This window comes from Ammospiza nelsoni, chromosome 7 (genome assembly GCF_027579445.1).
Source record: "Ammospiza nelsoni isolate bAmmNel1 chromosome 7, bAmmNel1.pri, whole genome shotgun sequence".
NCBI lineage: Eukaryota > Metazoa > Chordata > Aves > Passeriformes > Passerellidae > Ammospiza > Ammospiza nelsoni.
Window position 1 is genome coordinate 30,322,846 of NC_080639.1, and position 26,713 is coordinate 30,349,558.

General features: G+C 42.3%; 1 protein-coding gene across 1 annotated transcript in view; it reads left to right on the plus strand.

The window, feature by feature from the left end:
• KALRN (kalirin RhoGEF kinase) overlaps positions 1–26,713 on the plus strand; it is a 466,317-nt gene that overhangs the window by 410,414 nt on the left and 29,190 nt on the right. The window contains exons 36-50 of the mRNA XM_059476128.1: positions 444–727; positions 1,527–1,631; positions 4,976–5,071; positions 6,673–6,803; positions 10,373–10,439; positions 11,704–11,807; positions 13,439–13,508; positions 14,082–14,168; positions 14,912–15,004; positions 16,097–16,147; positions 16,461–16,538; positions 17,410–17,595; positions 20,692–20,863; positions 24,925–25,163; positions 26,004–26,251. Of these exons, the coding sequence (XP_059332111.1) occupies positions 444–727; positions 1,527–1,631; positions 4,976–5,071; positions 6,673–6,803; positions 10,373–10,439; positions 11,704–11,807; positions 13,439–13,508; positions 14,082–14,168; positions 14,912–15,004; positions 16,097–16,147; positions 16,461–16,538; positions 17,410–17,595; positions 20,692–20,863; positions 24,925–25,163; positions 26,004–26,251 (2,011 nt within the window). The remainder of the gene's footprint in view (positions 1–443; positions 728–1,526; positions 1,632–4,975; positions 5,072–6,672; positions 6,804–10,372; positions 10,440–11,703; positions 11,808–13,438; positions 13,509–14,081; positions 14,169–14,911; positions 15,005–16,096; positions 16,148–16,460; positions 16,539–17,409; positions 17,596–20,691; positions 20,864–24,924; positions 25,164–26,003; positions 26,252–26,713) is intronic.

A 26,713-nucleotide genomic window follows, 5' to 3' on the forward strand; every position in this document is an offset into this window, starting at 1 on the left:
GGGTCGGGAAACAGCTGAGAAACAATTATGGAACCTGACAATGTGTTGGTGGCTGTCAGGTCTCCTGTAGTAGGTCTCCTTTTTTGTGCTTATTTTCTTCCTAGCAATTCACAATGAAATTGTGGGAAGAAGCTGAGAAATTCAGCACTTAGCATGAAAATCAGGCTTCCATAAAAAAACCTGAATAAAAACCTACATATAAAAACTTCCGCTGTCTGCGATCTTTCATAAGGACAGATAGCGTGGTAGGAAATGAGAGAGGCGTGTGAGGTTGTGGGAAATGCCCATTGCAGGGCATATTCCTCTCTCTGGTGTGCAATAAAGTTTGCATAAAGTCCATAGGTCAGGAAGCCTCTCCCCAAGGCAGGCAGTGCTGTGGTGCTGGGTGCTGGGGCAGCAGAGGGGTGCTGGGATGAGGTCTCACCTGCGCCGTCTCCTTGCAGACGCATACTCGGTCTCTGCCAACGACAACGGGGGCAAGTCTGACTCCGTGGCCAACCTACAGCCTCAGCCATCCCTCAACTCCATCCAGAGCTCTCCGGGCCCCAAGCGCTCGACCAACACCCTGAAGAAATGGTTGACCAGCCCCGTGCGCCGCCTGAACAGCGGCAAGACCGAGAGCCACATCAAGAAGCAGAAGAAGGTGCGGGATGGCAGGAAGAGCTTTGACCTCGGCTCGCCAAAGCCTGGAGATGAAACCACTCCTCAGGGAGACAGCGCAGATGAGGTGTGTGCTGGTGTTTGCTGGTGTTTGTTACGGGAAATACCATCTCCTCCGTGGGCTGTGAGTCATGCTGGAGTAAATGCAGTTCCCTTAGGGTCTGCAGGGAACAGCGAATCATACATAAAGTCATACATAAAATTGCATTGCTGCAAACAGCTTTATCATCCAAAGAGCAATGGAATATATAAGGAATAGTGCTTCACAGTTTGCATATATTATTGTCCTTTGATTAAGTTTTTTAATAGCCTATTAGAAAGCTGCTGTGCACAGAAATGAAGTCATTCTTGAGCTGCTGTTATCAGCTTTTGCTGAGGTTCATATCACCTTTATGCTACCGTGGCAGTGTAATTCCTTATTGAAGGAAAATACTCCAAGGAATAGCCATGTTTCTCTTAAATCTGCTGTGTAGCTGTACCTGCAGTTTTTCTGCAGGCATGTTCTCTACCAGAATGGCTCTTTCCTAATAAGGTGAATGAGGAATTAAAAGCCAAAAATGCAGAAGGTACTAACTGAACTCAAATAAGAGGAACACATTTTTAAAAATGTACATTAAACAGTTTTTATTTAAATGAAAAAACTACTATTCTGTCAGCACACAGACAGATGTAGTTGCCTTAGCTATATGAATGACCTATAAACTGTATTTCTGTAAGCCTTAGAATGCACCAGGATTAACCAGCAAAACCTTATGTCTTTACTGCTCTCTTCCATTACCTGTAATTCCCTCCATACAACATGATATTGAACTGAAACTATCAAAGGATCCTGTCCCTGTTTCTAATTGCATTTAACTTTTCTTCAGAAGAGCAAGAAAGGTTGGGGAGAAGACGAAGCAGATGAAGAGTCTCACACTCCTCTTCCTCCTCCCATGAAGATTTTTGACAATGATCCAACCCAAGATGATATGGTAAGGCCTCCCTTACTATACAATTATTCTGTTTGAGTGCATTTCTTGCATAGCTATATCACAGTGGGTTCCTAGTGGTCTCCTGGTATCAAGGGCCTAGACTTGTGGTTGTTACGAGTCTCCTGTGTACAGATCATAATCTAATACCTTTTGTGAATTTACAAACAGTGCTAGATAAGCAATTTAGCCCTGGTTTCATGGCAGGTGGATGGTGTGCTGTGCTGTGTGTGGGCAGAAACTCCCTTCAGAGGGATAATGTGTGTTTGCTATGTCTGTTTGAAAAGTGCTGCTGGTGTCTGCCTGTAGCATTGGAAATGGTGTTTGGTGGCACCATGGTAGTTCTCTGACATTAAGTCGGGATTTGCTGTGGTAACTGGCCCTGTGGCTTGCAGAGTCCTGTGCTGGACTCAGGATGAGAACCTGTGAATATGGCTGAGACAGTGGTTTGCATTCACAGCCAGTTCTGTCTGTTCATGTCCCCCCACCCTTTCCTGGTGCTGTCATCTCCCTTGTAGAAAACCATCCTCCTGTTTTTTAGTTTCCTGCTTTCCTGCTGGCATCTGTTTTTAGCACTGCCACTTCTGTATTGCTGTCCTCTGATTGTAATTGCTGCAGGCAAAGAGGCAAGGATAGGGGAGATTAATAAATTGTCAGGAAAGAAAAACCAAAACAACCCAGAATGTTCTTGGGGAAGGTTCAAGCCGAAGTTTGGAAATACAGAGAGAGGAAGATGTAAATATTTCTGGGACTCAAGGAGCAGAGTGATGGAGTAAAGGATTTGGGGGCTTGCTGCTAATCTGTCAGGAAATGTTATGACACTGTGGTGGCAGCAGGAGCAGCAGGAAGCAGCTGGAGCTGTGGACTCCTGCCCTCGGAGCGCTCTGTGTGCTCACGGCTCTCTGGTGAGGAGCAGAGGGGAAAGGTCGGCAGAGCAGAGCCCTGGTGGATCCATGCCCAGCACAATTGCTCCTGGCTTGTTCCCCATGGTGTTTAGCTAAATGTTTGGGGCTTCGTTTGCATTTTGGTTTTTGGGAGATGGTTTTATTTTGGTGGGTTTTTTTAAAAGAAAAACAGAAATGCTGCAGCTCGGGTCACTGTTTTTGGTGTCCAACATGCCATGTGATTTCAGGATTTCTTCAATATGTTTCTGACAGCATAAATGTCATGGAACTAAGCTGTTTTCTGCTTCAGATGTCTGAGCTTTACAGAGTGTTTTGGCATCCTTTTTCTTCACCCACTCCTAAACCAGAAGATTAAATAGAGCAAGATGAATCTGAAACCCCTTTTTTTTCCTCTTGTTTTTCTTGCCCTGTTCAACCTTTTATCAAGGGGATAAAAAACTTTAGCCCATAGGGTCCCGAATTTGCTGGCACACGATGCCCATATTAGCAAAGTTTGAGCCATGCTGGAGCTGAAAGCTCTTTAATGGTGTTAATTTGAGCACAGTGTCCTGCTCATGTCCTCCCTCTGTGCATACAGGCATGGCCTTAGGCTGGACCAGCAGCAGCAGTGTGGGGCTGTGGCTGTGGTAGGTAGGAGATGTCTGCATGGATGGGAGGTGACACTTTTCCCTGAGTCCATCTGCCAGGCAGCAGCAATTGTGCCTCACTGCTCCTGGAGGCTCTCATAAAGACACATTGCGAGATCTTTTCATATTAGAAATTCATAATTTGCTTCCTGAAGAATAGAAATACTGTATTTCTGTTTTCTCCAATCAAAGCAAACTCTTGTCGATCACAGAAGTTTTATTTAACCCTGGAATTCTTGTAGGCAGCAAATATTTTCATGCTTCCTTCAGAATCCTGTAGTTATTTACTTTTCAGAGATATTGAGCAATTTCAGTTAAAATAAGTGACAGCAACAGCTGTTTAATGCCTCCAAATATTGGACTCCTCCTGCTAGAATGGCTGTTTGGCACTTATTATCAATGTACTTGTCCAGTATCTCTTCAAAGTCCTTCTTTTCAGTCTTTTTTTTTCCTAGACACATCTGTCTGCATTGCAGGTGAAACAGGCAGGCTGAGGTTTTACATTAGTATGAGATTCCTTCATTACCAGCCTAATTCCTCAATTACCAGCCTGATTACCTGTAGTTTTTGTTGTTGTTGCAATTAGAACTGTTGATTAGATGTATCATTTGTGAAAGACAACTTGATGAGTAGCAGTGTGTTCATGTTTCTGTTCTGTCCCAAGGCTTCTGGTTAGGATTAATCTCCTTTGCTTTTTTTTTCCTTCCCCTGGGCATGTGTCACTCAACAGGAGCAGCCTCCCCAAAGGGCTGCTGAAAAAGGGTGGCCAGCTGCCTAATTCCTGCCATCCCATTCCCCCATCTCCCTCCCCAGCAGTGCTGAATCTCAGATGGGTGTTTGCTGGCACCTGCACAGTGACTTCACTGAAATAGCTGCGCTCCACAATGCTTTCATTAAGCAGCTGAGGGATGAATAAGCTTTTTCATAATTTATAAAAATTTAGCCATGCTTTAGTCTGTGTCAGCCTGACAACAAAAGGAGGTTGTCCAAGGGCTTGTAGTTTTAGTCAGGGCTTGTGTTGCCTTCAGAAGAAATGTGTATGCAGGTGAGCTAATAAATCCCAATTCCCATAGCTATCAAGTGGGTTTGGGTGTTCAGACAGGTTTCTTAGGACAGCAATAAAGGGGTGATTTTGCATTATACAGCAAAAACCTTAAACTAAAACAGAGTTTTTCTGCCCTCCTGTGCCAGGTACCCAGGAGGGGTGGGACATGTAGGGATGTTTTGTCTCCAGTGGTTGCAGAGAGGGTACAGAAGAGTTTTAGATGACTGAAGTTGCTTGAGCGGGAGATGTCATCTTAAGTTCATTTGGAGTTGCAATTGATCTGTGAGGAAAGGATGGGGGATGATTTGTTCCCCCCTGCCTCCCTCCCCTACTGCCTGAAATGCCATGTGTACCTTGTGCTTAACTGCTTTTATCAAATATGCATGTATGGGGGAGGGGGTAATTTCTTATATTTGCAGTAAGAAAATCAATTTTCTGGAGCCTGTAAGACCGTAGATGGCCTTAGAAGGAGGAACCAGCTTTAAGAGTATTGTAACCTGTTTGTAAATGAACTTCAGTTCTTTGATGCTATTCCCTGGCTCCAGCCTTGAAGCTGCTGCAGGGAGATGTGCAGCCAGAAGTGGATGGCAATTCCATGCTTGTCTGACACAGCAGCACTCACTCACCTGGCCTGCATGCGTCCCTCTCGCCCTCCAGCTCCCCTTCCACGTTCCTTCTCCTGTCTCAGGAGCTTCTTCACTGACCACCTGGTTTCCTTCTCCCTTCTCATCCTGCTAACTTGCTTTTCCTTTGCCACCTGCTGTCTTGCAGTCCTCTTCTTTGCTAGCTGCTCGACAGAGCTCCTCCGATGTCCCAACTGCTGCGGATCTTGTCAGTGCAATAGAAAAGTTGGTCAAAACTAAGCTGGTAAGTTTAGTGTTGTGAAAACTGTGTGCACAACAGGCCCAATGTGACTCTAAGGAAGGGCTTTAAAGGCTACCTCTTGTTCTGGTTTCCTTGCTTTCTACCTTCATCTGCTCTGCTTTTATTAACCCTATGTGCTCTGCTTCCCAGTAGTGTCCAATATTTTGTTCCCCTGTGAGATGAAGTCTGCATCTCACACAGGCTCTGCACTGCATGGTCAAAAGTCACTTCTGGACTGGGCTTTGCAGAGCATAAGCTGCTGTACTGTACAATTTCTGGGGTCTTGTTAGTATTCAAATATTTTACACAGTGGGATGTTTTGTTTGTTTTTAAGTGTGTTCTGAGGCACAGGGGTTTTACTACCCAATGTGAATTTGTTTGGTGTTCTGGTTTCAATGAAAAGACTCTAAAGAGTAGAACTGCTTGAAGTATCACAGCTGTGCTTTAATTTTACAAAGATTCATGTGTCACTTTTAATCTGCCTTGTCAACTCTTTCTTGCAGGGAGTGGAATAAGCAATAAAAATGCTCTGAGATTAATTTGTTCAGAAATTTCATATCGTGTGTTCTCACTGTCTGATCCCCATATCTGGTGGACAAGGAGTAAATCCTCTGTCATATCTTGGCTCCTTTTAAGTTTTCCCAGTGCAGTTCAGCAATGTTAATATCAAAGCTACACCTTTTTCTACATATCCCAGGACTCCTAAAATTAGCTAAGTACTTTATCTGAACAAGTTCAACATAATTAACAAGCAGGGATATGATGAGCCTACAAAGGTTCATTTCCTTACATCTACTGGAATGATGAAGAGAGTAAAAAAAAATCTAAAAATCCCCACAGTGATCATTAAATTACTGCAGCTCTGAGCAAGAATCTTTACCTAGTGAATCATTCCAGAGGACTTTGGTATTTTCTCAGTTTGAGATGTTGGTACGTGAAAGAGTCAGTGTTTACAGCGTGCTTGATAAGGCGTGAGTGGTAAAGGAGCTCTTTGTGGCATGGGAAACCAAGAAGACTATTCCCAGAAAATTCACTTAAAATAGTTTTATTCCATTGAGAGACTAACAAACTGAAAAGTATTTCATTAATCCAGTCAGACATATTTTTTTTGTGATATTTTATTTTCTCTCCCCCACATGCAGTCTATTAGACTATTACAACTACTTTCAAGGGATTTGGGGCAAACATTAATTATTGTAGAACCTTACTATGTGTCCATCTATTTCTATTTCATATTTTATTTTATTACAAGAATCCCCCATTCAGCTTTTGGCAGAGGAGCTTTTAGCCACATGTAGCCTAACAATGGTCCTGATTGAGACATCAGGATATTTCCAGGTTGATTTGAAATAATTTGGAAGAAATTTTTTTTCTCAGATCTACTGGAACATCTTTTTCCACCTTCTAACAAGAGGATGACAACTCCACTTTTTTTTTTTTTGTGGGGTCCTATATCAACCTAAAACTAGTTTGGTTGTGTTTTATGAAATTCTGCAGGAGACTATTTCTGAATGCTTTGTAGAGTTGGTTGCAGAACTGACTTGAATACTGATGCTGAAGTTCAAGGAGAATGTTTATTCTATTGTTCTTTGGGGTTTTTTTAGACCCTTGAAGGAGGATCTTACCGAGGAGGCTTAAAAGATGCCACTGGCTGCTTGAATGAAGGAATGACGCCTTCAACTCCCCCACGAAACCTTGAGGAGGAACAGAAAGCCAAAGCTATGAGAGGCAGGATGTAAGTTGTGTTACTGGTTCTTTCCAAAATAGGTACCCCAGCAGGACACACAGCAGCACTCCAGGAGTACTTTGTAGTCAGTAACTGACCATGGAACTGAGAGTAAAACCGTGTTCTGCTTGATTCCTGTTTTTCTTAACATGTAAAAACACTTCATAAAAGCACTTCCACACACAGAAGTTCATCATCATTCTAAAATGTACAGCTTTTACACCAGATAGCAAATATCTATTTACGTAAAAGTCTGCAAAGAGCTCAACAGGTATTACTGAGATGTTTGCATTGGTAATTACTGCATTGCCAGAGGTGAAATCAGCTCTCAGAGGGGGGATATGTGGTTGACCTTATTAGCTACCTTTGAGAAAAAGAACAGAGAATCCCTCTAGGACTTTTTGAAAGAGATATTTTTGCCCTCTTTATTAGGAAAGGAAGGGACAGGATTCAGATGCATCTATGGTAGAAACACACCACTGCAAAGAAAGTTCCATTTGGGAAACCCTCATGTTCATGGTAATGAGAGAAAAAAGAAGTGGTGACAGCTCATGAAAGTTGTTTTTTAAAATTAGCTGTACACCCCCTAAATTTAAGAAAAATAATGATTTTTTCTTCAAAGCCTATAATGATTAAAGCATTTCTTAAATGTGTGTTCAGCTGAAGAACACAGAGAATTGGAGCAACAGGATCAACAATTATATGGAAGAAAGCTGAGGTGGCTGTTTTCTTTGTATCACCTCTTACACTAACAGTAACTGCAATGATCTAATTAAATGGTAGATTGAGGGGAAAAGTGATGTTCCATACAGCTCTCATGGCAGTGTGGTGAGAGGTGGAAGAAGAGCACCCCATTTGGGAGAGGTGCCAAGTCAGGGAGAGCAAGGAGGTGGTTAAGAGTAGGAGATGAAGTAGGAGCAAAGTGTCACAGGTCTCTGAAAGCCATCATTTGCTCCTGCACTTTGTTGCAGGAAGCCAGAGAAGGGATACAGTGAGGGACTGCAGCAACTCCCAGCAGCAGACAAGGATATGACAGTCCTGGATGTGTCTCCAATGGCAGAAGTTTTCCACAAGGCAGCTGTCAGCCTTCCTGCAGGGAACCTCTGCCCATGGCTGTTCCCTAGAAGCTCCTCAGTATTGCAGGATCATCTGGAGTTCCTCTGGTAGCAGTTCATTAATGAGGTGGCTGGCAGCTAAGTGCAGGTTGCAGTTTTAGTGCAGAGACCTCTGCCACTGTAAGCTCAGCTACAGGAACACTTCTGGCAGGGGACTGGCAGCCTATTACATGCAATTAGTAGCTGCCAGAATTCCTAACCAGGATGTTTAGGAGCGCCTGCTAGTGGCTTTCAGCACAAGACATCTGTCTCCCTCCAGCTCCTTTGTGTCTGTGTTCTGTGTCCCTGCAGCTTGCTGAGTTTAATTCCATAGTCATGTGAGGCAGCTGATCTCCCAGCTCGAGCTGTGACCCTCCAATCCCCACAAAACAGCAGCTGAACCCTTGCACAGGCATGGGCAGCAATGTTCCTGGCAGCACATCCATGCCAGCAGTTAGCCCTGGTGTGAGGAAGCTCCTTATTCCACCAGGCCTGATTGCTGCATTTCTGTGAGCAGTAAGACAATAGTCCTATTGAGTATCATTGTTCAGTATAGGTCTAATACAGAGTTTCCAAGATATCCAGCTATCCAGACTCAGTCAGAAGTCCTGTTCATGTCAATTTAAATACAGCTGTGTACTCAATGCCTGCTGGTGACCAGGGCACTTTGCAAATAGCTCCCTGCCCTTGCTCCCTGCTATCAGAGCAGGAAATGAGTGAACTTGAATTTTTAACCTACGTGCAACTTAGAAACCTTAAATTTTGGAGTACCTCTAAGGTGCTGCATCAGATAGGCTTCAGAGAATGAGTAGAGATGGTCAAGGCTGATTTTCTTGCTTGGTAAGAAGAGAGGAGCAGAGGGAGCCCTGGTGCTGAATTTAAAGTAAGCAGTGGAGGTGCAGATCCTGAATGGTAGTAGAGGTGTGAATAATTGGCAGGTTTTGTCTGTTCACCAGAAACCTCATTTTTAATAAACACACACCTGCCTGCATGTCCTGCAGTGTTATATACTAGAAGTACCTGCTGCTTCATTTTTAGAGTAGAACTTGGCAGGGTGATCCTTGCAGTAACCTTGTAGGTGGATCCCATTCCCTCCGCAGCTCTCTGTGCCTGTTGGGAGCAATGCAAACAGGGGTGGTGCCAGCTGGAAGGTCCCCTCCTGGCCTTCCTCTCTGGGCAGAGGGGACTGTGGAGCCTGTCCCAGGGGCAGAGGGGACTGTGGAGCCTGTCCCAAGGGCACGGAGGGTCAAGCAGCCCGAGGGGCTGTGCAGCACACACTGCTCAGGCCATGTGCTCTGGGAAAGAGCAGCCTCTTGCCTCTTGCCTCACATGTGTTTGCTGCCCAGGCACAACTTGGCACGGTGCTCCAGAGAGCACAAGGGTCTGGTGTGGCTGCTGCCAGCCCTGCCTGCTGCCAAGGGGCTGGATTTCACTCTCAGACCAACAAGAAGCTGTTTGACTTTTTTCTGCCACATGGCCTAAGTGTCGCCTCTGCTTTGTCTGAGCAAGGGACATGTTGCAAGCATAGCAGGAGCAGGATTTATTTTCTCAGTAAGCTCTCATAACTAAATTTCTCCTTGCAATGCCAGTCTGATTGGTTTTTTTCTCTCCAGACTTTATCTTAGCACTGTTAGCCCTCAGCCCTATCACTTCAAGTGGGTCAGTCTAGTGACTGATGTGGACAGAGCAATATCATACATGAAAGCACTCCTCTGTCTTGTTAGCCTTGTTACTACTGCCATACCAAACTTGAGGACAGATGGAGTTTATTTGTCATATGCCAAATCTATGTATTGGCATAATTGAGAGACAAACTGTCTGCAGCAAGCTGTAACTTTTTTTAATTATCCTCAAAAGAACATAATGTGATTAGTCCGTTTGAGTTACAAAGGAGGGGCTTTTTTTAGCTTGCTGTTGTTTGCATGCATCAGGCCTTCATCAGATGACTCCCCTAACTGGGGTTATTAGCTCTGAAATCAGAGTTAAAACATTTGACACCCACACATAGATTACCTGCTCCAAAAGATTAAACTCTTAGCTATGACAGGAGAGGGATTTCTTTTCCAAGTGTTTGAAACTTCCAAACTGATACTTAATTGATGAATCTTGGTCAAAACTTGGTGGAAAATGGGTCAGGACACGTGTCCATCATTCTCAGGGGAGCTGCATAGGGGATGGGAAGAGGAGATCAGGGAGGAGTAATTTAAGGTACTGGGAGCTCTTTGTGCTGCTGCTCTTGCACCATCCTGGGACATGGGGGGGAAGAGGGATAGCAGGGAAGAATGGTTAAGAGATTTGAAACTACTCTGAGCTGACATGTGATGTTTTTGTCTGTTACATTCCACTGAGCTCTGAGAGAAGGGTGACTTGTGTTATGTGATCTGGATGATGATGGGGTTTTATGGTGAGGTCGTATGTGGTAAAAGAGCAAATGGTAACATCAAGGAATATGGTCAAATACTTGTGTGTTCTGTTTTAATTTAGGTTTGTCCTAAATGAGCTGGTGCAGACTGAAAAAGACTACGTCAAAGACTTGGGAATTGTTGTGGAGGTGAGCTGAAGCAAACCCTGCTATGCAAAATGTTTTCCTACTAAAAAGCACCATGCTGACAAGTGACAACAAAAAATACAGCAGGAGAAACAAACTGCTTTATTTTGCAGTCTGCTTCCATGGTCCCCTTCTCATGTTGACAGAAACAAGAAGAAATGCCTTTGGAAACTATTTTTGTTTCCATCTAGCAAATGCTGTATTTTAGGTTCAATTCCAGTGTGCAGAGGTTTTTCTTGGCTACCCTACTTGTGACAAACTCTTTTTGCTGTAATGCAGCTTTGGAGGCATTGGTGGAAAATTAACTTATGACCCTACCACTTATTTCATGTTTTTCTTCCCATCATATTGGGTAATGGTAACACATACTTTCCTTGAATTTGCACCTGGAATTAGGTCCTGTGTCTGAGTACCTTTCCAGAAGCTGGGCCTGGAACTGTGCTGAGGTGCATGTGTGTCTTGTAGATTATTGTTTTGCAAAAAAAGCCTGAAATAAAAGAGAGTTTGAGGGGGTTTTGCATTAAAAACAGTTTTCTTTTTAAAGCTTCAACTTGCAGAGATTTGGCTGATCCCTAGGGATCACCTGTCACATCTAACTCAGTGCAGGGTTCAGTTTTTTCCCCAGCAAGAACTCAGAACTGGAGCCATGTGATTCACTAGTGGCACTGACTAGTCCAGAGAGAATTATCAGTCTGTCTAACAGCGATTTTCAACAGCTTCCAAACTTGAAAACATTTGTGTTATGTATGCACCACTGGCAAACCTGACAGGGCTGTCATGCTCCAAAGACTTACAAAAGAAACTCTCAGGAGGTGTGAGGAATCCTTCTTGTGACTCTAAACTTACTGCTTGGCTTTGTGCTCCCACAAGATACTCATGGTGATGAATGGAAGAACTCTGTACAGTCTATAGACTCTATAGAGTCTGATTTCCTCCTCTTACCAGAGAAGCCAAGAGCTTGACAAACTACTTTGTTTAACTTTTATCTTAAAATTGCATTCGTCACTTCAATTACATCTAATAATGTTTTGTGTAAGTGTTGCAGTTATTCTAAACAAATCATTTAAAGTTTTCTTTGAAGCAAACTGTGTAATTTAAAGTATCTACTTAGGTTTCTGGTTTGAAATTATATGAAAGATATTTTCAGCATTTTCAATGTAAAAAAATCCTGGCATTAAACTTTTGCTTCTTTAAAAAAGAAATGAATGTAATTGTGCTCCCCCTTCAAATGAGTCCTTTACTGAATCAGTGATCCTTAATCCTAAAGGGCTTCATGAAGAGGATGGAAGAAAAAGGAGTTTCTGAAGATATGAAAGGGAAAGACAAGATTGTATTTGGCAACATTCACCAGATCTATGACTGGCACAAAGAGTAAGTTTTTGGTTTAGTTCCTCTTTAAGATGTGTCTCAGCAGTATCTTCACATGCAGCTGATGGGATCACAGAGGCTGACCATACCAGTGGTGTTTTGCTAGAAAGGTGATAAAATGCAAATTGCTTCTAGGTCCTTCTCACCTGAAAGCCCTGGCTTTGGCCATGTTGATGGTTTTAGCTGAGTTGGGAACTACATTCCTTAGAAGTAGATTTTGAAAAGCTGATGGAAACACAAGCCCTGGGCCGTTTCCCATGTAACTTTGTGAACAATGTCTTGCTTATGGACAGTAGGGCCATCATTTCAATTCTGCCACTCAGAAATTCTCTGCAGCTCCAACTAACTAAACTTTGAGCATGCATGTACAGACTTGAACAATGGGCATTGGGCTGGACCTTCCTTCAGCTCTGGACATTTCCCTCACCCAAGAAGCACAGTATCCTTCCTGCCATGTGTCCCATAGGTGCTCATCCCATGGCCTGGGCCTGTCCTTATGTTCTGACAGATGACCTTGTGAGCACAAACTAAAAAATGTCAGAGAAAGCTTTACTTTATGTTGATACCAGAAAATGGAATGTGTTTACCAGTGCCATTCCTTGATTAAGTGTGAGGATAGGAGTTTTCTGTAACACAAATGGAAAGATTCCCTATTTTTAGCTCTGTATATCTGGGTCAAGAAGTCTATTTAAATGCAGATGAATGTAGCATTTATAGAGGATTGGGTTATGGAAGCAGCTGTATCTAATGGTAGCAATGGAGATTTTTAATTGGGACATCTGTCCTGTTTGCATCATTTTTTGAAGTTCTGGGATTTCTTAGGATCAGAAAGCGTGTCCTCTCACAAAATCTGACTACTGTTGCAAATCTGTGGAGGCATTTGAGACTGAAATCCTGAAATGAAAAAGATGAAGATCGTGGACAGGATGATTGTCTGGATTTGCCTACCAGATAGAAAAATCTAGCAGTGTTTCTGAAGTTTTTAGCTCACTTAGAGGAATCCCAGAGTATTCTTGATAAGGGCATTTGAGCTAGAATGAGTGACCTCCCTGAAGCTGCATGTCAAGATGGAGATGGTGTTTATAAATTACTGTGACTATTATGAATTAGATATTGTGACTTATTATGAAATTAAAACCGGTGGGAAAGAGAACATACCATAACTCCACCAGAAAACCATGTTGATTCATTTTTTCAGGTGGAAACATAGAGCAATCTCTTTCATGTTGACCAGTACTCTAAATCTCCTCATGCAACTGAGAACTCCTGGTAAAGCTGGAGTTTTCATAAGCTGAGTTTTCACAAGCATTTTGGTATATAGGAGGGTTTTACTTTGGGGGTTCTCAGTGAAGGAAAGCAACTCTTGGAATTAGATAGTGATCAGCACTTTCTGAAAATTGAAACCACTGTCATAGTAAAGAAGAGCAGACAGTTTGAAAAACAGGACCTCCACATTTCACAGCTCTCATCTCATGATTTAGAAATCCCACCATTAAGGGCTGAAGCCAAGCTTACCTTTTAATTTATTATTGAATGCTGGAGTTAAAATGCCACTGTTACATCTGAAGGATGATTAGTTTGCTGCTGGGATGACCTGAAGAAGTGTTCTGAAGTGTTCATATCCTTTCTTTTAGCTTTTTCCTGGGTGAACTGGAAAAATGTCTTCAAGAACCTGAGCGTTTAGCACAGCTTTTTATTAAGCATGTAAGTTTTGTTTTGTTTCTTCTATCTCCTACAATTGACTTTTAGGGTGTGATGACTCCTTTTCAAAAATACCTGTTTGTGTTGACTCCCTAATTTTATGTGTCTAAACTGAATTTAAACATAAAGTTTCCCTATAGTTACACATTTTCAGAGGGCATCTGGATTGCACTAAGGCATTAATCATTGTCTCTTGCAGACAACTTACTTGGGGGGCAAAATTGATGTGGTCAAGGACATCTGCCAAAATACAATTATGGCAGGTACTTACCAACTGCTATAATTTACACGTTCTTGTGATGTTAGCCAAAGCTTAACTCTAGAGGAAATTTCAGACCTGTCAGTGTGGGTATAACATCTCTCACTGGCCACAATCCAGGAAGCTCCCCTTACCTAAGTGCAGATGTGGAAAACAGAACCAGTTACCGATTTTATTTCCTGCTTTAGCAAACTAAATCTTTGATTAAACCAAAAATAAGGAAGACCAAAAAGAATATCCTAGCGACTTTCTGCCACTTTTTAATACCAGAAGGGTAGCCATTACCTCACTGGGTGCTGTGCCTCTTGCCTTCACAGGAGCGGCGATTGCACATGTACGTGGTGTATTGCCAAAACAAGCCCCGCTCTGAGTATATCGTAGCTGAGTATGAAACCTACTTTGAGGTAAGCACAGCTCTTTGTACATTATTACTGCTTACAGCTCTGAGTCCAGGTCAAGGAGACTGTTCTGTAACCTGTGGGGTTTGCCTGAAGCAAACTCCTGAAGATTTTGATGCTGCACGTGGTGCTCAGATCTCTGCTGTACGGAGAAAGTGTTATTATTTAACTGCTTTCAAATCCTCATATGGTGAATTTCTAATAAATGTTTAATTCAGTACTAACTGTGTGTGGCCCTCAGAGTACCAGGAATGCACTAATTTCTGTTCCAAGCAAAACAAGACTTTTAAATCAGTAGTGTACAAACAGCAGGGGAGGTGAAAGCTGTTGGAGCTGGGTGGTGCCTCTCATAAATCCCCAGTAACTCTGTCTGTTTCAAGAAGCCTTCAGGACTAGACACATTTCAAAAGTAATGTGAAAGCAGCTTGTTTAACAAGGGAAGGATGTTCTGCAGGGCCCACTGGTGAGCTAATCCCCACTGCAGTGGGGAGGGTGACCCTCAGCCCAGCTCAGAGCAGGGGAGGGATCCTGAGCTTCCCAACTCCTCCCAGCTCAGTCACAGCTTCTACCCAGGCCTTGCCCAAATAGGGTACGCCAGATTTTTAAATCCTCAGAAATTCCCTCTTGCAAACAAAAGATTAAGAACAGACCAACTTGCAGTAGAAATAAGTCTCTGCTGAGACGTTTTATCATGTTGTCTGTCTTACTCTGTGATTGTTTGCAACTGTTTTTAATCCTCTTTTTTTTAGGAGGTTCAGCAGGAAATAAGCCAACGGCTGACCATCAGTGACTTTTTGATTAAACCCATTCAAAGAATAACTAAATACCAGCTTCTTCTCAAGGTGAGTGAAAAAATACAGTTTGGATTTAACTTTAGTGTGCATGTTGCACTAGATGCTGTTATTTTAAATCAGCCTTAGACTTAACTGGGAGTAAATACATCAAACTAGGAGAAAAGAGGTCTGCTCTCTGGGCATGCAGTGACAGAGGCCTGTGGAAAGTGTCCAGAGAGCAGGAGGCCACATCTGTGTGATAGGTGGATAGTAAACAGATTTTTTTTAGGATTTAGGATAGTAAACAGATTTTTTTTTTTTTTACTTTCTTTTGAATTTTTTTATAGAAGAGTACACTTCAAATAGGAATTTTCTTCATCTGAAGTTTCAGAGCAAACTTTAATTTTTTTTAAATTGGAACAAAGATACAGAAGTGTACTGCTAAAGTCTGTCTTAGGTGCTGAATGGCCTGCTTCTAGTAAATGCTCTAGCCTCCATTTCTGAATATCTGCCTTCAAATAAGCTGAAGAATCTTATTTTCAGAATATTCTGTTGTCTTAAAATTCGGGGAGCTCACAATTTTTTCCCAAGGAGCCTGACCACTCTGACTTATGCTGACTTATCTGTAGTGGCAATTACTCAGCACTTTAGAAAATTCCTCCTGAGGGGTCTGAGGCCAATATCTAAAATCAGGCACGTCTGAACCCACCCTGTAATCTCCAGCAGCAGCAGGGCTCTGAGCTGGTTTCTCCTCTATTTTGGACTGTACCCCAGCAGGCTGCCATCAGCCCAGATTTAGGAATTGCACACTAGTAAAGGCACAGCATTGTGTTCCCCAAAATGCCAAAAGGAAAAGAAAAATCTTCATGTGTGTGTGTTTGTGTGGTCTTGTGGCTTAAGACAGGGACCAAATAAGCAATCCCAAGGTCTAACCCCAGCTTTGCCTTTTTTCTGTGATCTTCTCAACAACCATCCACACCCCTTTTCCATATTTCTAAAGTGGTTATGACATTCAGCAATCTCTGAAGATGAATTTATTAATATTTGCAAGTTTCCTCTCAGAAAATCACATGCTGAATATGCTTTTTTCCTTTTCAAACTGGTACCTTTTGTTCTCTCTTTCCTGAAGTGCCTTAATGCAAACCTTTCTGCTTTCTCCAGGACTTCCTGAGGTACAGTGAAAAAGCTGGTTTGGAGTGCTCCGAGATAGAGGTACATTTTCATGCCCTGGACAATAGGGCTAATGGGACTCTGTGTGGAGAGATGAAAACCCCAGTATTCCTTTAACAATAGCTGAAGATCCTGCTGGTATTCTAAATGTGGTATTTCTCTTAGATAAATCAGAACTAAAAGATGACGGCGCAGTCCTGCATTTTCGTCCTGCACCATCCTCTTTTAGACATCTATTCATGAGGGCCTTGCCATGAGCACAGCAATCGTGCTATTGAACTTCATTCTTTGGCACTGTGCTTTCAGGAACCCTCTGGTTCCCTTGTAATAATGCAACATCCCTTTTCCTCAACAGAAAGCAGTGGAATTAATGTGCCTTGTACCAAAACGTTGCAATGACATGATGAACCTGGGTCGCCTCCAAGGCTTTGAGGTATGCATTTGCATTCTCCTTCTAATAATAACTAGGCAAGGAAAATCGCTTTCTCTTTATATGATTGTCTCTACAATCTACTCAAGGTACTTATCTAGGGCTTGTTCTTCTGCAGTGCTGAGCTGCATGCTTTGGTGAGGTTTCAAAGGTGGGGAACTGACACACCTCTCACTCTAAACTTGTCACAATTTATATTGTTTCTTCAAAATGTGAGGTCTGTAAAAGCTTCTGCAAGCTTTAATGAGACTCATTATATCTATTACTACAGCAAAATAAGTGATGAAGCAACTTGCCCTGCCTATTAGTAAGGTCACCTGGCATTATTAACATGTTAACAGCTTCAGCAACATCCAGGAGGGAACTTGGGAGTTACAACCCCACAGGGTGCAGCTTGTGGCTAGTAAATAAGCCAGTATAGGCTTTGGGGAGAGGCCTTATCTCCAAAATTAATTAAGATTTGTCTTAGTGTCTTATGCACTGCAAACAGGTAGGTCCTGGCCTTTGCACGTTCAGAGGTGCTGTGTCAGTGACTGCTGGCTTAGGGCATAACAGAGAGCTCTTGGCTGGAGCACTACAGTAACTTAATGGGGACAGGATTTGGAATTAAGTGTACAAAAAGGCTGCTTGAGACCTCTTGCTGTTGGTTTTATATACTCAGTTGCAATGAGAGCAAGGAAAACCTCTGTTGTTTGTCTTCAGCTGAGGTCACCATTTACAGGATTGCTGCTTTGGTAACTCAGAGGGGATATGATGCGTCTCATGTGAATGCAGGGCTGCCTGGAAAACTTGGGCTGCATGAAATAGAGCATATCACCTTGTGGGATCACAGTGGGTCAGGGTTTGTGATGTTGGTGCCTTGTCTGCTTCCCAGGGCAAGCTGACAGCTCAAGGCAAGCTGCTGCAGCAGGACACTTTCTACGTGACAGAGCAGGATTCCGGGGTGCAGTCCCGGCCCAAGGAGCGCAGGGTGTTTCTCTTTGAGCAAATAGTTATCTTCAGTGAGCTCCTTAGAAAAGGATCTCTAACTCCAGGCTACATGTTCAAGAAGAGCATAAAGGTAAGAAATGCAGAGGGAGAAGCATATTCTCTTTGGTGGCCATGGAAGGTTCAATCTGTCATAGGGGACAGCAGTGTGCAAAAAACATTTGCATTTACCTTTCAGTGGATCAGAAGCTGCTTAAGACCATCTCTAATTAGTCCACTGGGTGTCTAAATTTATTGGGTAATTTTTACAAGGAACACAGCCAGAGCAGATCCTTTATCATTCATAGCTCTGAATTAGCAAATATTGCTACAAAACCTGCAGTAATCAAAGGACGTTTACAATAGTTGCTCTTATGCATGATCATAAAAGGTAAATGAAGGTACAGTAGTCAAATGACATTTACAATAGTTGCTTTTATGCATGATCATAAGAGGTAAATGAAGGTACAGTATCCAAAACAGTCATTTTAGGCCAAACTATAAGGCAGTACCAAGCCTTTAATACAATATTTCTGGAAATACTCTCCCTAATTTGGGTGAGGGCTCTTAGTACAAATTTGGATTTTGCAAGAATGTTTCAAAGACAAATAAAACCACACATAATTCTAAAAATACAGCTGTGAGGAATTACAAAACCAGATAAACTATAAAGAGAGTTTTGAAAAAATAATTTTCGTTTTAAATAATCTGTCCAGATTATGGGGCTGGGGCTAAAAGTAAAAGCTGAAAGTAGCCAGTGGAAATACTTCTTTGTTTAACAAATGCAAAGTTAACCTGTGAAATGGTCAGTGAAAGTGAATGAGTGCTGCACATCTCCTGGTAGAACAGCCTTTGCTGTGCCTGCAGAAAGAGCAAAATCACTGATTCATTTGAATTTCTGGGTCGTTCAAAGCTGAGAAACCAGTCTGGCATTGATTTCCTTTTCAAAGATACAGGTTAAGAGACATGGGGGAATGTATTGTGTTTGCTCTAAGTCTTAAATGGTGCATTAATATGAAATAGAAGAGAACACTATCAGCTGAAATAATGCATATTAACATATATAACTAAACAAATTTACAGTAAACAGCATATTTACTGAAATGAGGTTGTCTTCTTGGCTGATGGAAACAGCAGCATTTACTGAAAAGCCTATATCCATTTGCAAGTCAGTGTATTTTATAGTTTCTAACCAAATAATAGGCCATAAAGGGAAAACCCAAAGTGTACAAAATAAACAGTCATCTTCATTTAGATTATCAGCTTTGATTTTATCTTTTTTGCTGATTTAAAACATTATTAAAATTGGAGATGGAAATAGTATGAATCATTTTTACTTCAGTTTATTGTATATATAACAATGAGGCTTTTATCTGCAGGAAACAATTCCTGAATTGAATATTGTAGATAAAGAGAGAAAAATAAATCTCTCCTAATGTTAATAAAATTAGCTTGTCTCAAGGGTATGAGTTGCTTTTCTAGTTACACAGCCTACAAAAGGAATGCTGTTCCCACTGCCTGAGTTTAAAATTTTTGTGTGATAATTTTCCAGCCCCTGTTCTTCTGCTTGGCAAACAGCTCATTCTCCTGTTGAGTGTCTCCTGCAAGTGTGGGATCCCCTGTGGCTCCATGTGTGTCTCCCCCACCTCAGCATGGAGTCAGTGTGCCAGCAGCTCTCACACCCTCCCTCCCAGCCCCACTTGAGCTTCTCAGTGCTTTTGCATTTATCTGTTTCCCAGAGGGAAGAGCTGTGGCTCTCAGTGGGGCAGGAGCATCCCCTGCCTCCCTGGGCTCTGAGCATCTCCACCTGAGCCAGCACCACAGATCCCATTTCTTTCTCTGTCACGGCCGCAGAGCAAAGCGTGCACCTGACTTCAAATGCAGCTGTTCTGGTCTGTCAGTGAGATGGGACTCACAGATATTGTTCTCTGAGCTCTGTCACACTCTAACTGTGACAGAAGCTTCAGCATCTTGTCCTGCATTAGAAAGAATTATTTTTTACACAATCAGGTCCTTAGTGTTGAGAAATGGCACGTCCCTTCTCAGATGCTGCTCAGTTGGATACCTTTCAGGCTCTCAAAATACCAAAGTGGAAGCCTTGATGAATGCATCTCCCTGAGACACAAATAGGGGATTAGGAACTCTACACATCTTTTACCTGGAGTCATACCAGCATTGGTTTGGCTATCAACCAGAGGAAAATCAGCTCAGATCAGGAGCAAGAGCACTGTCCAGGCCCACCTGTGTGTCTATGTCCTTGTCCTTTCCGTGTCCTCATGTCAGGGGAGTTCCTAGTTGTCACTGAACTTCACAGGGACCCTCAGGAGCAAAGAAAGATGCTAATTCCATCTTCCAGTTTGAATGCTGGACAATATTCTGATGTGGAGTGGATTTCCATACCTTGACAGATACTCAGAGCAATTAGAGATGGATTTCTTCTAGGGGACATTACTGCCTTAGTCTTCAGAGCTGTCTGCTTGTGAAGACTCTCCCTCTCGTGTTTTTTTGGGAGGCTATGCCAACTTATTCTTGTTTACTACTCTTAGTATCTCAGGAAAAGCTAAAGTTATGAGTACACTTAAAACAGAAGCCTCCCAAAGGCAGGACAGCAGCCAAAATTCCCATCCATATGATTTCCAGAAAGAGTATCTGTGACTACAGTCAAGTGAAGTGATTACACACAGATGACTCTAATCTGCTAGAAATAAGATCTGTTGGAGCATCACGGGAGAATTGCTCTTTGTTTCATTATATCTCTGTGCACAGCCTATTCCATTTTTAAAATGCTCTACTGACTGAGAGTTTCTTATCAGAGGACAAGAAATATAAACACTTCTTTAAACTGAAGGAATGATAGACTTTATTAACATATTAATAGGAACATTTTTGTTCTATTTATGGGTTTCAGTAAATTTAAAGGACATCAGTTAGGTTCTGTGTTACTTAAAATAGAAGTTGTAATTCAAGACAAGACGGGTGGATGTCTGGTACATCTGTCAGAACTTTATTAAGCACCATATTTAAGATTTAGATTTATCTGGGTGTATCTAGATGAGACAAATTCTTCTTATTATGATCTAACAGGTTGTTATTGCACTTAATTATTTTCAGGAACATTTCACAACAGGTTTGATTCTTGTGTAATGTTAGCTTGTGCTCCCTGTAAAACGCTTACCTTGGCTTGTTTCAGATGAACTACCTTATCATTGAAGAAAATGTGGACAATGATCCCTGCAAGTTTGCTCTAATGAGCCGGGAAACATCAGAGAGAGTCATTTTGCAGGCAGCTAATCCAGAAATTAAACAAGCTTGGGTACAGGACATCAACCAGGTCCTGGACACACAGCGTGATTTTCTAAACGGTACGTACATGCTCCTTGCTCTGTTTCCCAAACTTTAATGCTAATGGCATTTAGAATCTTCATGTCCTTGTTTCCTCTGTGAGAAAATCATTGAGCCACTTCTGCATGTGTCACTTGGGCTCATGTTCCTGAGGTCCCTCCGTGGGTGGTGCTTTTGTGCTGGGGTTTGCAGGGCTCTGCCACCTGTTGCTTTCCATTGTACAGTGAGATTTTAACTCTGAAGCCAGGTTGCCACTGTGTCTACACAGCATCTCTCATTTACTCAGAGCAAGGTTTATCCCCAGGAGCCTCGTGTTAGCCATCCCTGTGTGCTGCCAGCTGAGGATGTGAGGTGGGATGAAGGCTGCCCCACCGTGCACCCCCCTACAGGTCCCAGCTCTGCAGGGCTGCTGCAGCTTTCAATGAAAAAAAACAAAAACAAAAACAAAAACAAAAAACCAACAAAAAACCCACAAACAAACAAACAAACAAAAAAAAAAACCAAAAAAAAAACCCTAACAAAAAAACTTCCAAACAAACAAAAAAAAAAAAAAAAAAAAAAAAAAAAAAAAAACCAAAAAAAACCAAAGGAAAGAGCAAGGAAACAAGGCAAGAGCATGTTTCTCCTAGGAACCATGGGAGCTGTGCATGGAAATGGGCCTTTCCAAAGTATCAAGTATCAGCTTTGCTGTAGAAATAGATCTGAGGTGGTCTGAAACAATATTTCAAATTAAAGCTATGTTTCAAAAAAAAAAAAACCTCTCAAAACCGAGATGCACACACAACCAACAAAAGTGTGTCATTTGAAAATCCAGAGGAATCAGATTCAGTTAACAACATTTTAACATTTTAGCTTGTTCCTGCTCCTGAGTGGATAAGGGTGAGAGAAGGGAACAGGACTAGACCAAGAATCTAAAAATAGTATCTCTCTTGTTTGTTTGGAAGCAACAAAGTAGCTCTGGATGCCTCCAAGATTGCTTTGCGCTATTTGTTGCATAACAGCTTATTTTATAGAGCTTATATTAGAGTTCTATATTTATTAGCTTAATACATGTTCAATAATAAAACATATTTGCTTGAATCAAGATGCTTGGGCTTGGCACAATATGTTAGGCTTTGTGGCTATTTTAGGGGAGCGAGTTTGTTATTTGGTTTTGTGGATTTTTTTTTTTTGATGCAAAATAGAAAGAGGTTCTTTCAGTTCACATCAAAGATCCCCTTTTCTTCAGTGTGGAGGTTTTAAAAATTTTAATTCAGCTTAATTTTACTTTTCAGGAGTTAACTGGGAAGGGGTTACATGCAAAAGTTGTTTGTGACAGTTCAGAATCTCTGGCTGAGCTGAGAAGGGAAATATATTTCACCCATGATGCCACAACTTGATACTGGGTTTTTGTGACTTGGAATAGAAACAGCCTCATACAGCCATGGCAAAATGATTCCCTAAATACACTGGTGAGATGAAGAGTCTAAGTGCTCCATTTTGACCAGTTGGTATCAAAACTTGATGGGTTTATGACAGTGCAATTTCCTTTGGAATTATTGGAATAAAAATAAGTTCCACTAACAGTTAGCTGCAGACTTTTTTTAAAAAGCCTTGTGAGAGCTCTGCAGGCACTAATGCAGGGTTTTTCTGTCCCTTCCATATCTTTCTTGCTTGCTCTTTTTATTTTTTAAGTATTCCATCTTATCTTCACAGGACTTACTGCCCCGTGAGCCTCTTTTCTACTGAGACATTTTCATAGCCCCTATTCAGCCTATCTTCTTTGAGGCCAGCAAGCAGTTTGATGGGTTAGGAACATAAACATCACTATCTCTAAAGCAAAAGTAAAAATAGATTTCTATTAAAACACAAGCTTAAGGATTTACCTTAAAATTATAAATAAGATCCAAGAAAATGATACTGTATCCAGTAAAGCCTGTCCAGTCCAGAATATTTTAAGTGGCTTTTAGAATGTAATCTTATTGGGGCTGACTAATCTTTAAATATGTTCTTTAGCTTTGCATTTCATTAAAGCAGATGTTTTCTGTCCTTAAAATCATATTAAATCCACCCTGAGCCAATGCTGTGTAAACTTAATAACAAAACATTCCCCTTGAGTTCTTGCCCAAGCTGTCTCTGATTTTTCTCTCTTCACCAGGGAAGTCCTAAAGAGTAGGGGCTGTGTACAAAGCAGGGGATTTGCATCCAAACTTCATTAAAGTAAAAATGTTAAATTCAAGTTTTTCTTTTTTTTCAATGGAAACGTAAAAGCTGCTAAACTTGAGAAACAGGCTGTGCATCAAATGATGGGCTGTTGTCATTGTTCTTTAAGAAGCAAGCTGTAATGAAAGTCCGTCACTGCTGGACATGTTTCATAAGGAAAATGCCATCCATCTGTATCTTCTTTTAATCATGTTTTGTGGGGGGAATTTGAAAGAGAAAGAGAGAACATGCAAGTAGATGGACCCTGACTTTTGCCAGAAGCTTCTAAGAATACTGACAGGTGTTTAACAGGAGGCTGGAAGCCAGGCATCCCTGTGGTAGTTCATGGTGGAATTAGCAGTCAGAAATGAACACTCAGCTAAATACCCTTTAAAAGTACTGAGTACAGTAGGTCATTTCAAGATATATTGAGAAGTATCCATTCAGATCTTACTGCTAACTACCTTGCAGCCTTATTTACTGTATACAGGAGAAAAATGTCACTCTCAAAATCATTGTCAAAGTTCTCCCCAGCCTTCCTTGCCCTCTGTGGCTGGTCTGCAGCAGGACCAAACCATTTTCAGCTGCAGCTGAGGTAAGCAAGTGAAACTGGCAGTCACTGGGGCATAAATACAGCCTGCTTTTGTGACAAGGGTCAGGTTTTAGAGACAAGTAATCTTCCAGATTGCTACAGATCTGTGTCTGTGTCCTTTTGAAGATAATGGTGATCTGGCATCCTCCTTGATTGATTTTTTCCCAGTCATTTGTTCTTTAGTGATTTCTTGAGTCGTCCTGCCTTTCTCTGGAAGGGGAATGCTAGAGAGTGTGCTGTATGGTGCTGACCTTTTCTGTTTTTCTTTCCTTTTCATTTTGTTGGGAAAGACATTCCTTCTGTTGTGGTTCCCTGGTGGGGCTGATGCTGTGACATTATGTCCTCTGTCTGCCCCTTGCTAGACTAGTCTCTCTGCATTCCAGTAGGTTTAGTCTGATGCATGTACACAGTATTAACTGACTATAAATCATCTGTTAAAGCCACATGACATGCAAAAAACCAAGCCCATAGGTCTGGGGCTGGTAGCCTGAGCCCAGCAATCTGCTCACTGTGAGATCCAGTCCTGATCCCTTTTCCTCCAAACATAACAGATTATTTATTTCTTTAGGGTCTGGAATTTTTGTCCTACCACTTCCCAGTGCAAGCTCTCTCCATGACTATAAAATCTACTCTCACAAGCAGACTTTATTTTTCATGGCTTATGAAGCTGTTTAGTGTTGCCTGTTGGGTGTTTTCTGGAGAGGTTTGGACTGCTGGGATTAATGTCTTGGTGCCAGCTATACTTCCTGACTTGCTGGCCAGTTCCAGCAGTTCCCTTGAACCAGAGCAGTTCATGTAGAAAGCACATTGAGAGCCAAGTTGCAGTGCATCACGTCCAAAGGGTATTTAATAGTCACACTTTCTTGGCAATATGCAAATGAGACTTGGAGGTCTTGACCTGTGTTTTCTGATGTTAGCAAAATTCACTGCAAATGTGCTGTGTGTCTCTTAGTCCGGCTTTCATTTATTTTGACTAGAGGATGTGATGAATTTGTGCGATTTCAAAGAAAATGAATGCAATTATTTATGCTATAAATGGCAAACATTTTAGCCTACTCACTGTGTAGGTCAGAGAAGGTGTTCTTCACATCAGCATGGGGTGCTGTGTTCAGTCCATGCGCAGCTCAGTGCGAAGTGCTTATGTCCTGTCTGGCCATGAATGCACCGTGTGCTTCCACGGGTGGCATCTCCTGTTTGGTTTGCAGCACATGAGTCTGTTGTGTTTGAGCCATCCCACCTGCTGGAGCTCCTCTGCAGCCCCTGGCAGCGCTGCTGGAGCAGGTGGCTGACTCCTGTCCTCTCTTGCAGCGCTGCAGTCGCCCATCGAGTACCAGCGCAAGGAGAACAGCTCGGCGGTGCTGCGGCCCCAGGCCGGCAGGGTCCCCCAGCCCAACACCAGGCCCCATTCCTCTATTCCAGTAGGCTCTGAGAAGCCTCTGAAGGCCACAAGCCGTAACCCATCTCTCCCACCCCTGAAGATATCTACCTCCAATGGCAGCACAGGGTATGAGCACTCACAGCCCGGAGACAAGTATGAACAAAGCAAGGTACTGAGCTCATCTAATAAAACATGATCTCACAGCCCATTTCTTGTGCCACAGATGATGATCCATGATGTTATCTTTCATTAGCAGCTAACCAGGTCAACAGGAATTGACATATTGAAGCAATGGGGTAACATGTGATTTGGGATTAAACACGAAAAGCCCTGGCATCCACATGGATGACACTTCATCTGGAAACAGAGACAGAGCCTGACCCTTAAGCACTGATCTCGATGTTTTTCAGGGTACTGTGCTTGCAGATCTGTGAACTAGATATCCATTTCCAGTACTGGCAGAAGTAATATTCAGGCTTCTCTGATAGCCATTACCCACCTATTCCTGAAAAAGTCTGTGGTAGGGAAGATCTTAGACCTTTTCCCACATAACAGCTTGCAGGGTGCCAGCTAAAGGTATAATTGGGGTACCTGTGCACTGCACACAAACCACCAAAGAGTCAGTGGCCACCAACCGTGTCTGGACCCTGCTGCTGTCTGAGGTTGACCAAAGCCACTTTCCATCTGACCTATATTTAACTGTGAGTATTCACTCAGCTTCATTTGTCTTTCCCCCCATTTGGCTCAGCACAGACCATTCATCTGTGACACCCCTGCAGATGAGAACACCCAGGGACACATGGGTGATGTGAAATAGGAGACTGGTTTGTATTAGGTTACTGCCACATTTCAGATCTTTAAAATCCTTTTCTGCCAATGTGAACTTCCAAGTGTTTTGTGTCCTTTCCCTGGTCTGGTTAGGCTGGACATGAAGTAGTGGGACTGCTGCCAGAAAGGGCAGGTTCCTCCGTGCCGGCCGCTCACGGGTTTGTGTTGTGTCCGTTTGCAGACTGATTTGGGAGGGTGCAATGGGACCTCTTCCATGGTGGTGATTAAAGATTACTATGCACTGAAGGAGGATGAGATCTGTGTGAATCAAGGAGAGGTGGTTCAGATCCTTGCTATCAACCAGCAGAACATGTTCCTGGTGTACCAGCCTGCAAGCGACCACTCTCCAGCTGCTGAAGGATGGATCCCTGGCAGTATCTTGGCTCCCCTCCCTAAATCCACTACAGATAATAGCGATGGAAGCATCAAGTAAGTGCCCTATTGGCTTCGCTGGGAGCACTATGTGGATTTTTTGAGGAAAATAAAATAAATGAATAAAAATAAACAAACCCAAATGGTAGGGAAATCCTGCTGATTTTTATCTACAGTGCCATTGGAACAAGCTGAGTGGTCAATCCGCAGCGTTGGGCAGCCATGGTGGATAGCTCGGGTTTTGCTTATTTTCATTTTGTGGGATTTTGTTTATACTTTGGAGAGAAATAAAACCATAGACGGTTAAAGATATGCTTTACGTGACACCATTTTACACCAACATGGACCTGCTTGGACTGGACTTATATTTATGTTGTATTAAGTTACTAATCTATATATTGGTTGTAACAGCATCTAGGAAAAAAAAGAAAAAAACAAACACAAAAATCCAGGCTCTGTGTTGGACTGAGGTTTGCTTCTCAAGGAGGAGAGATTTTGTTGTCTATGGCAATGTCCTTG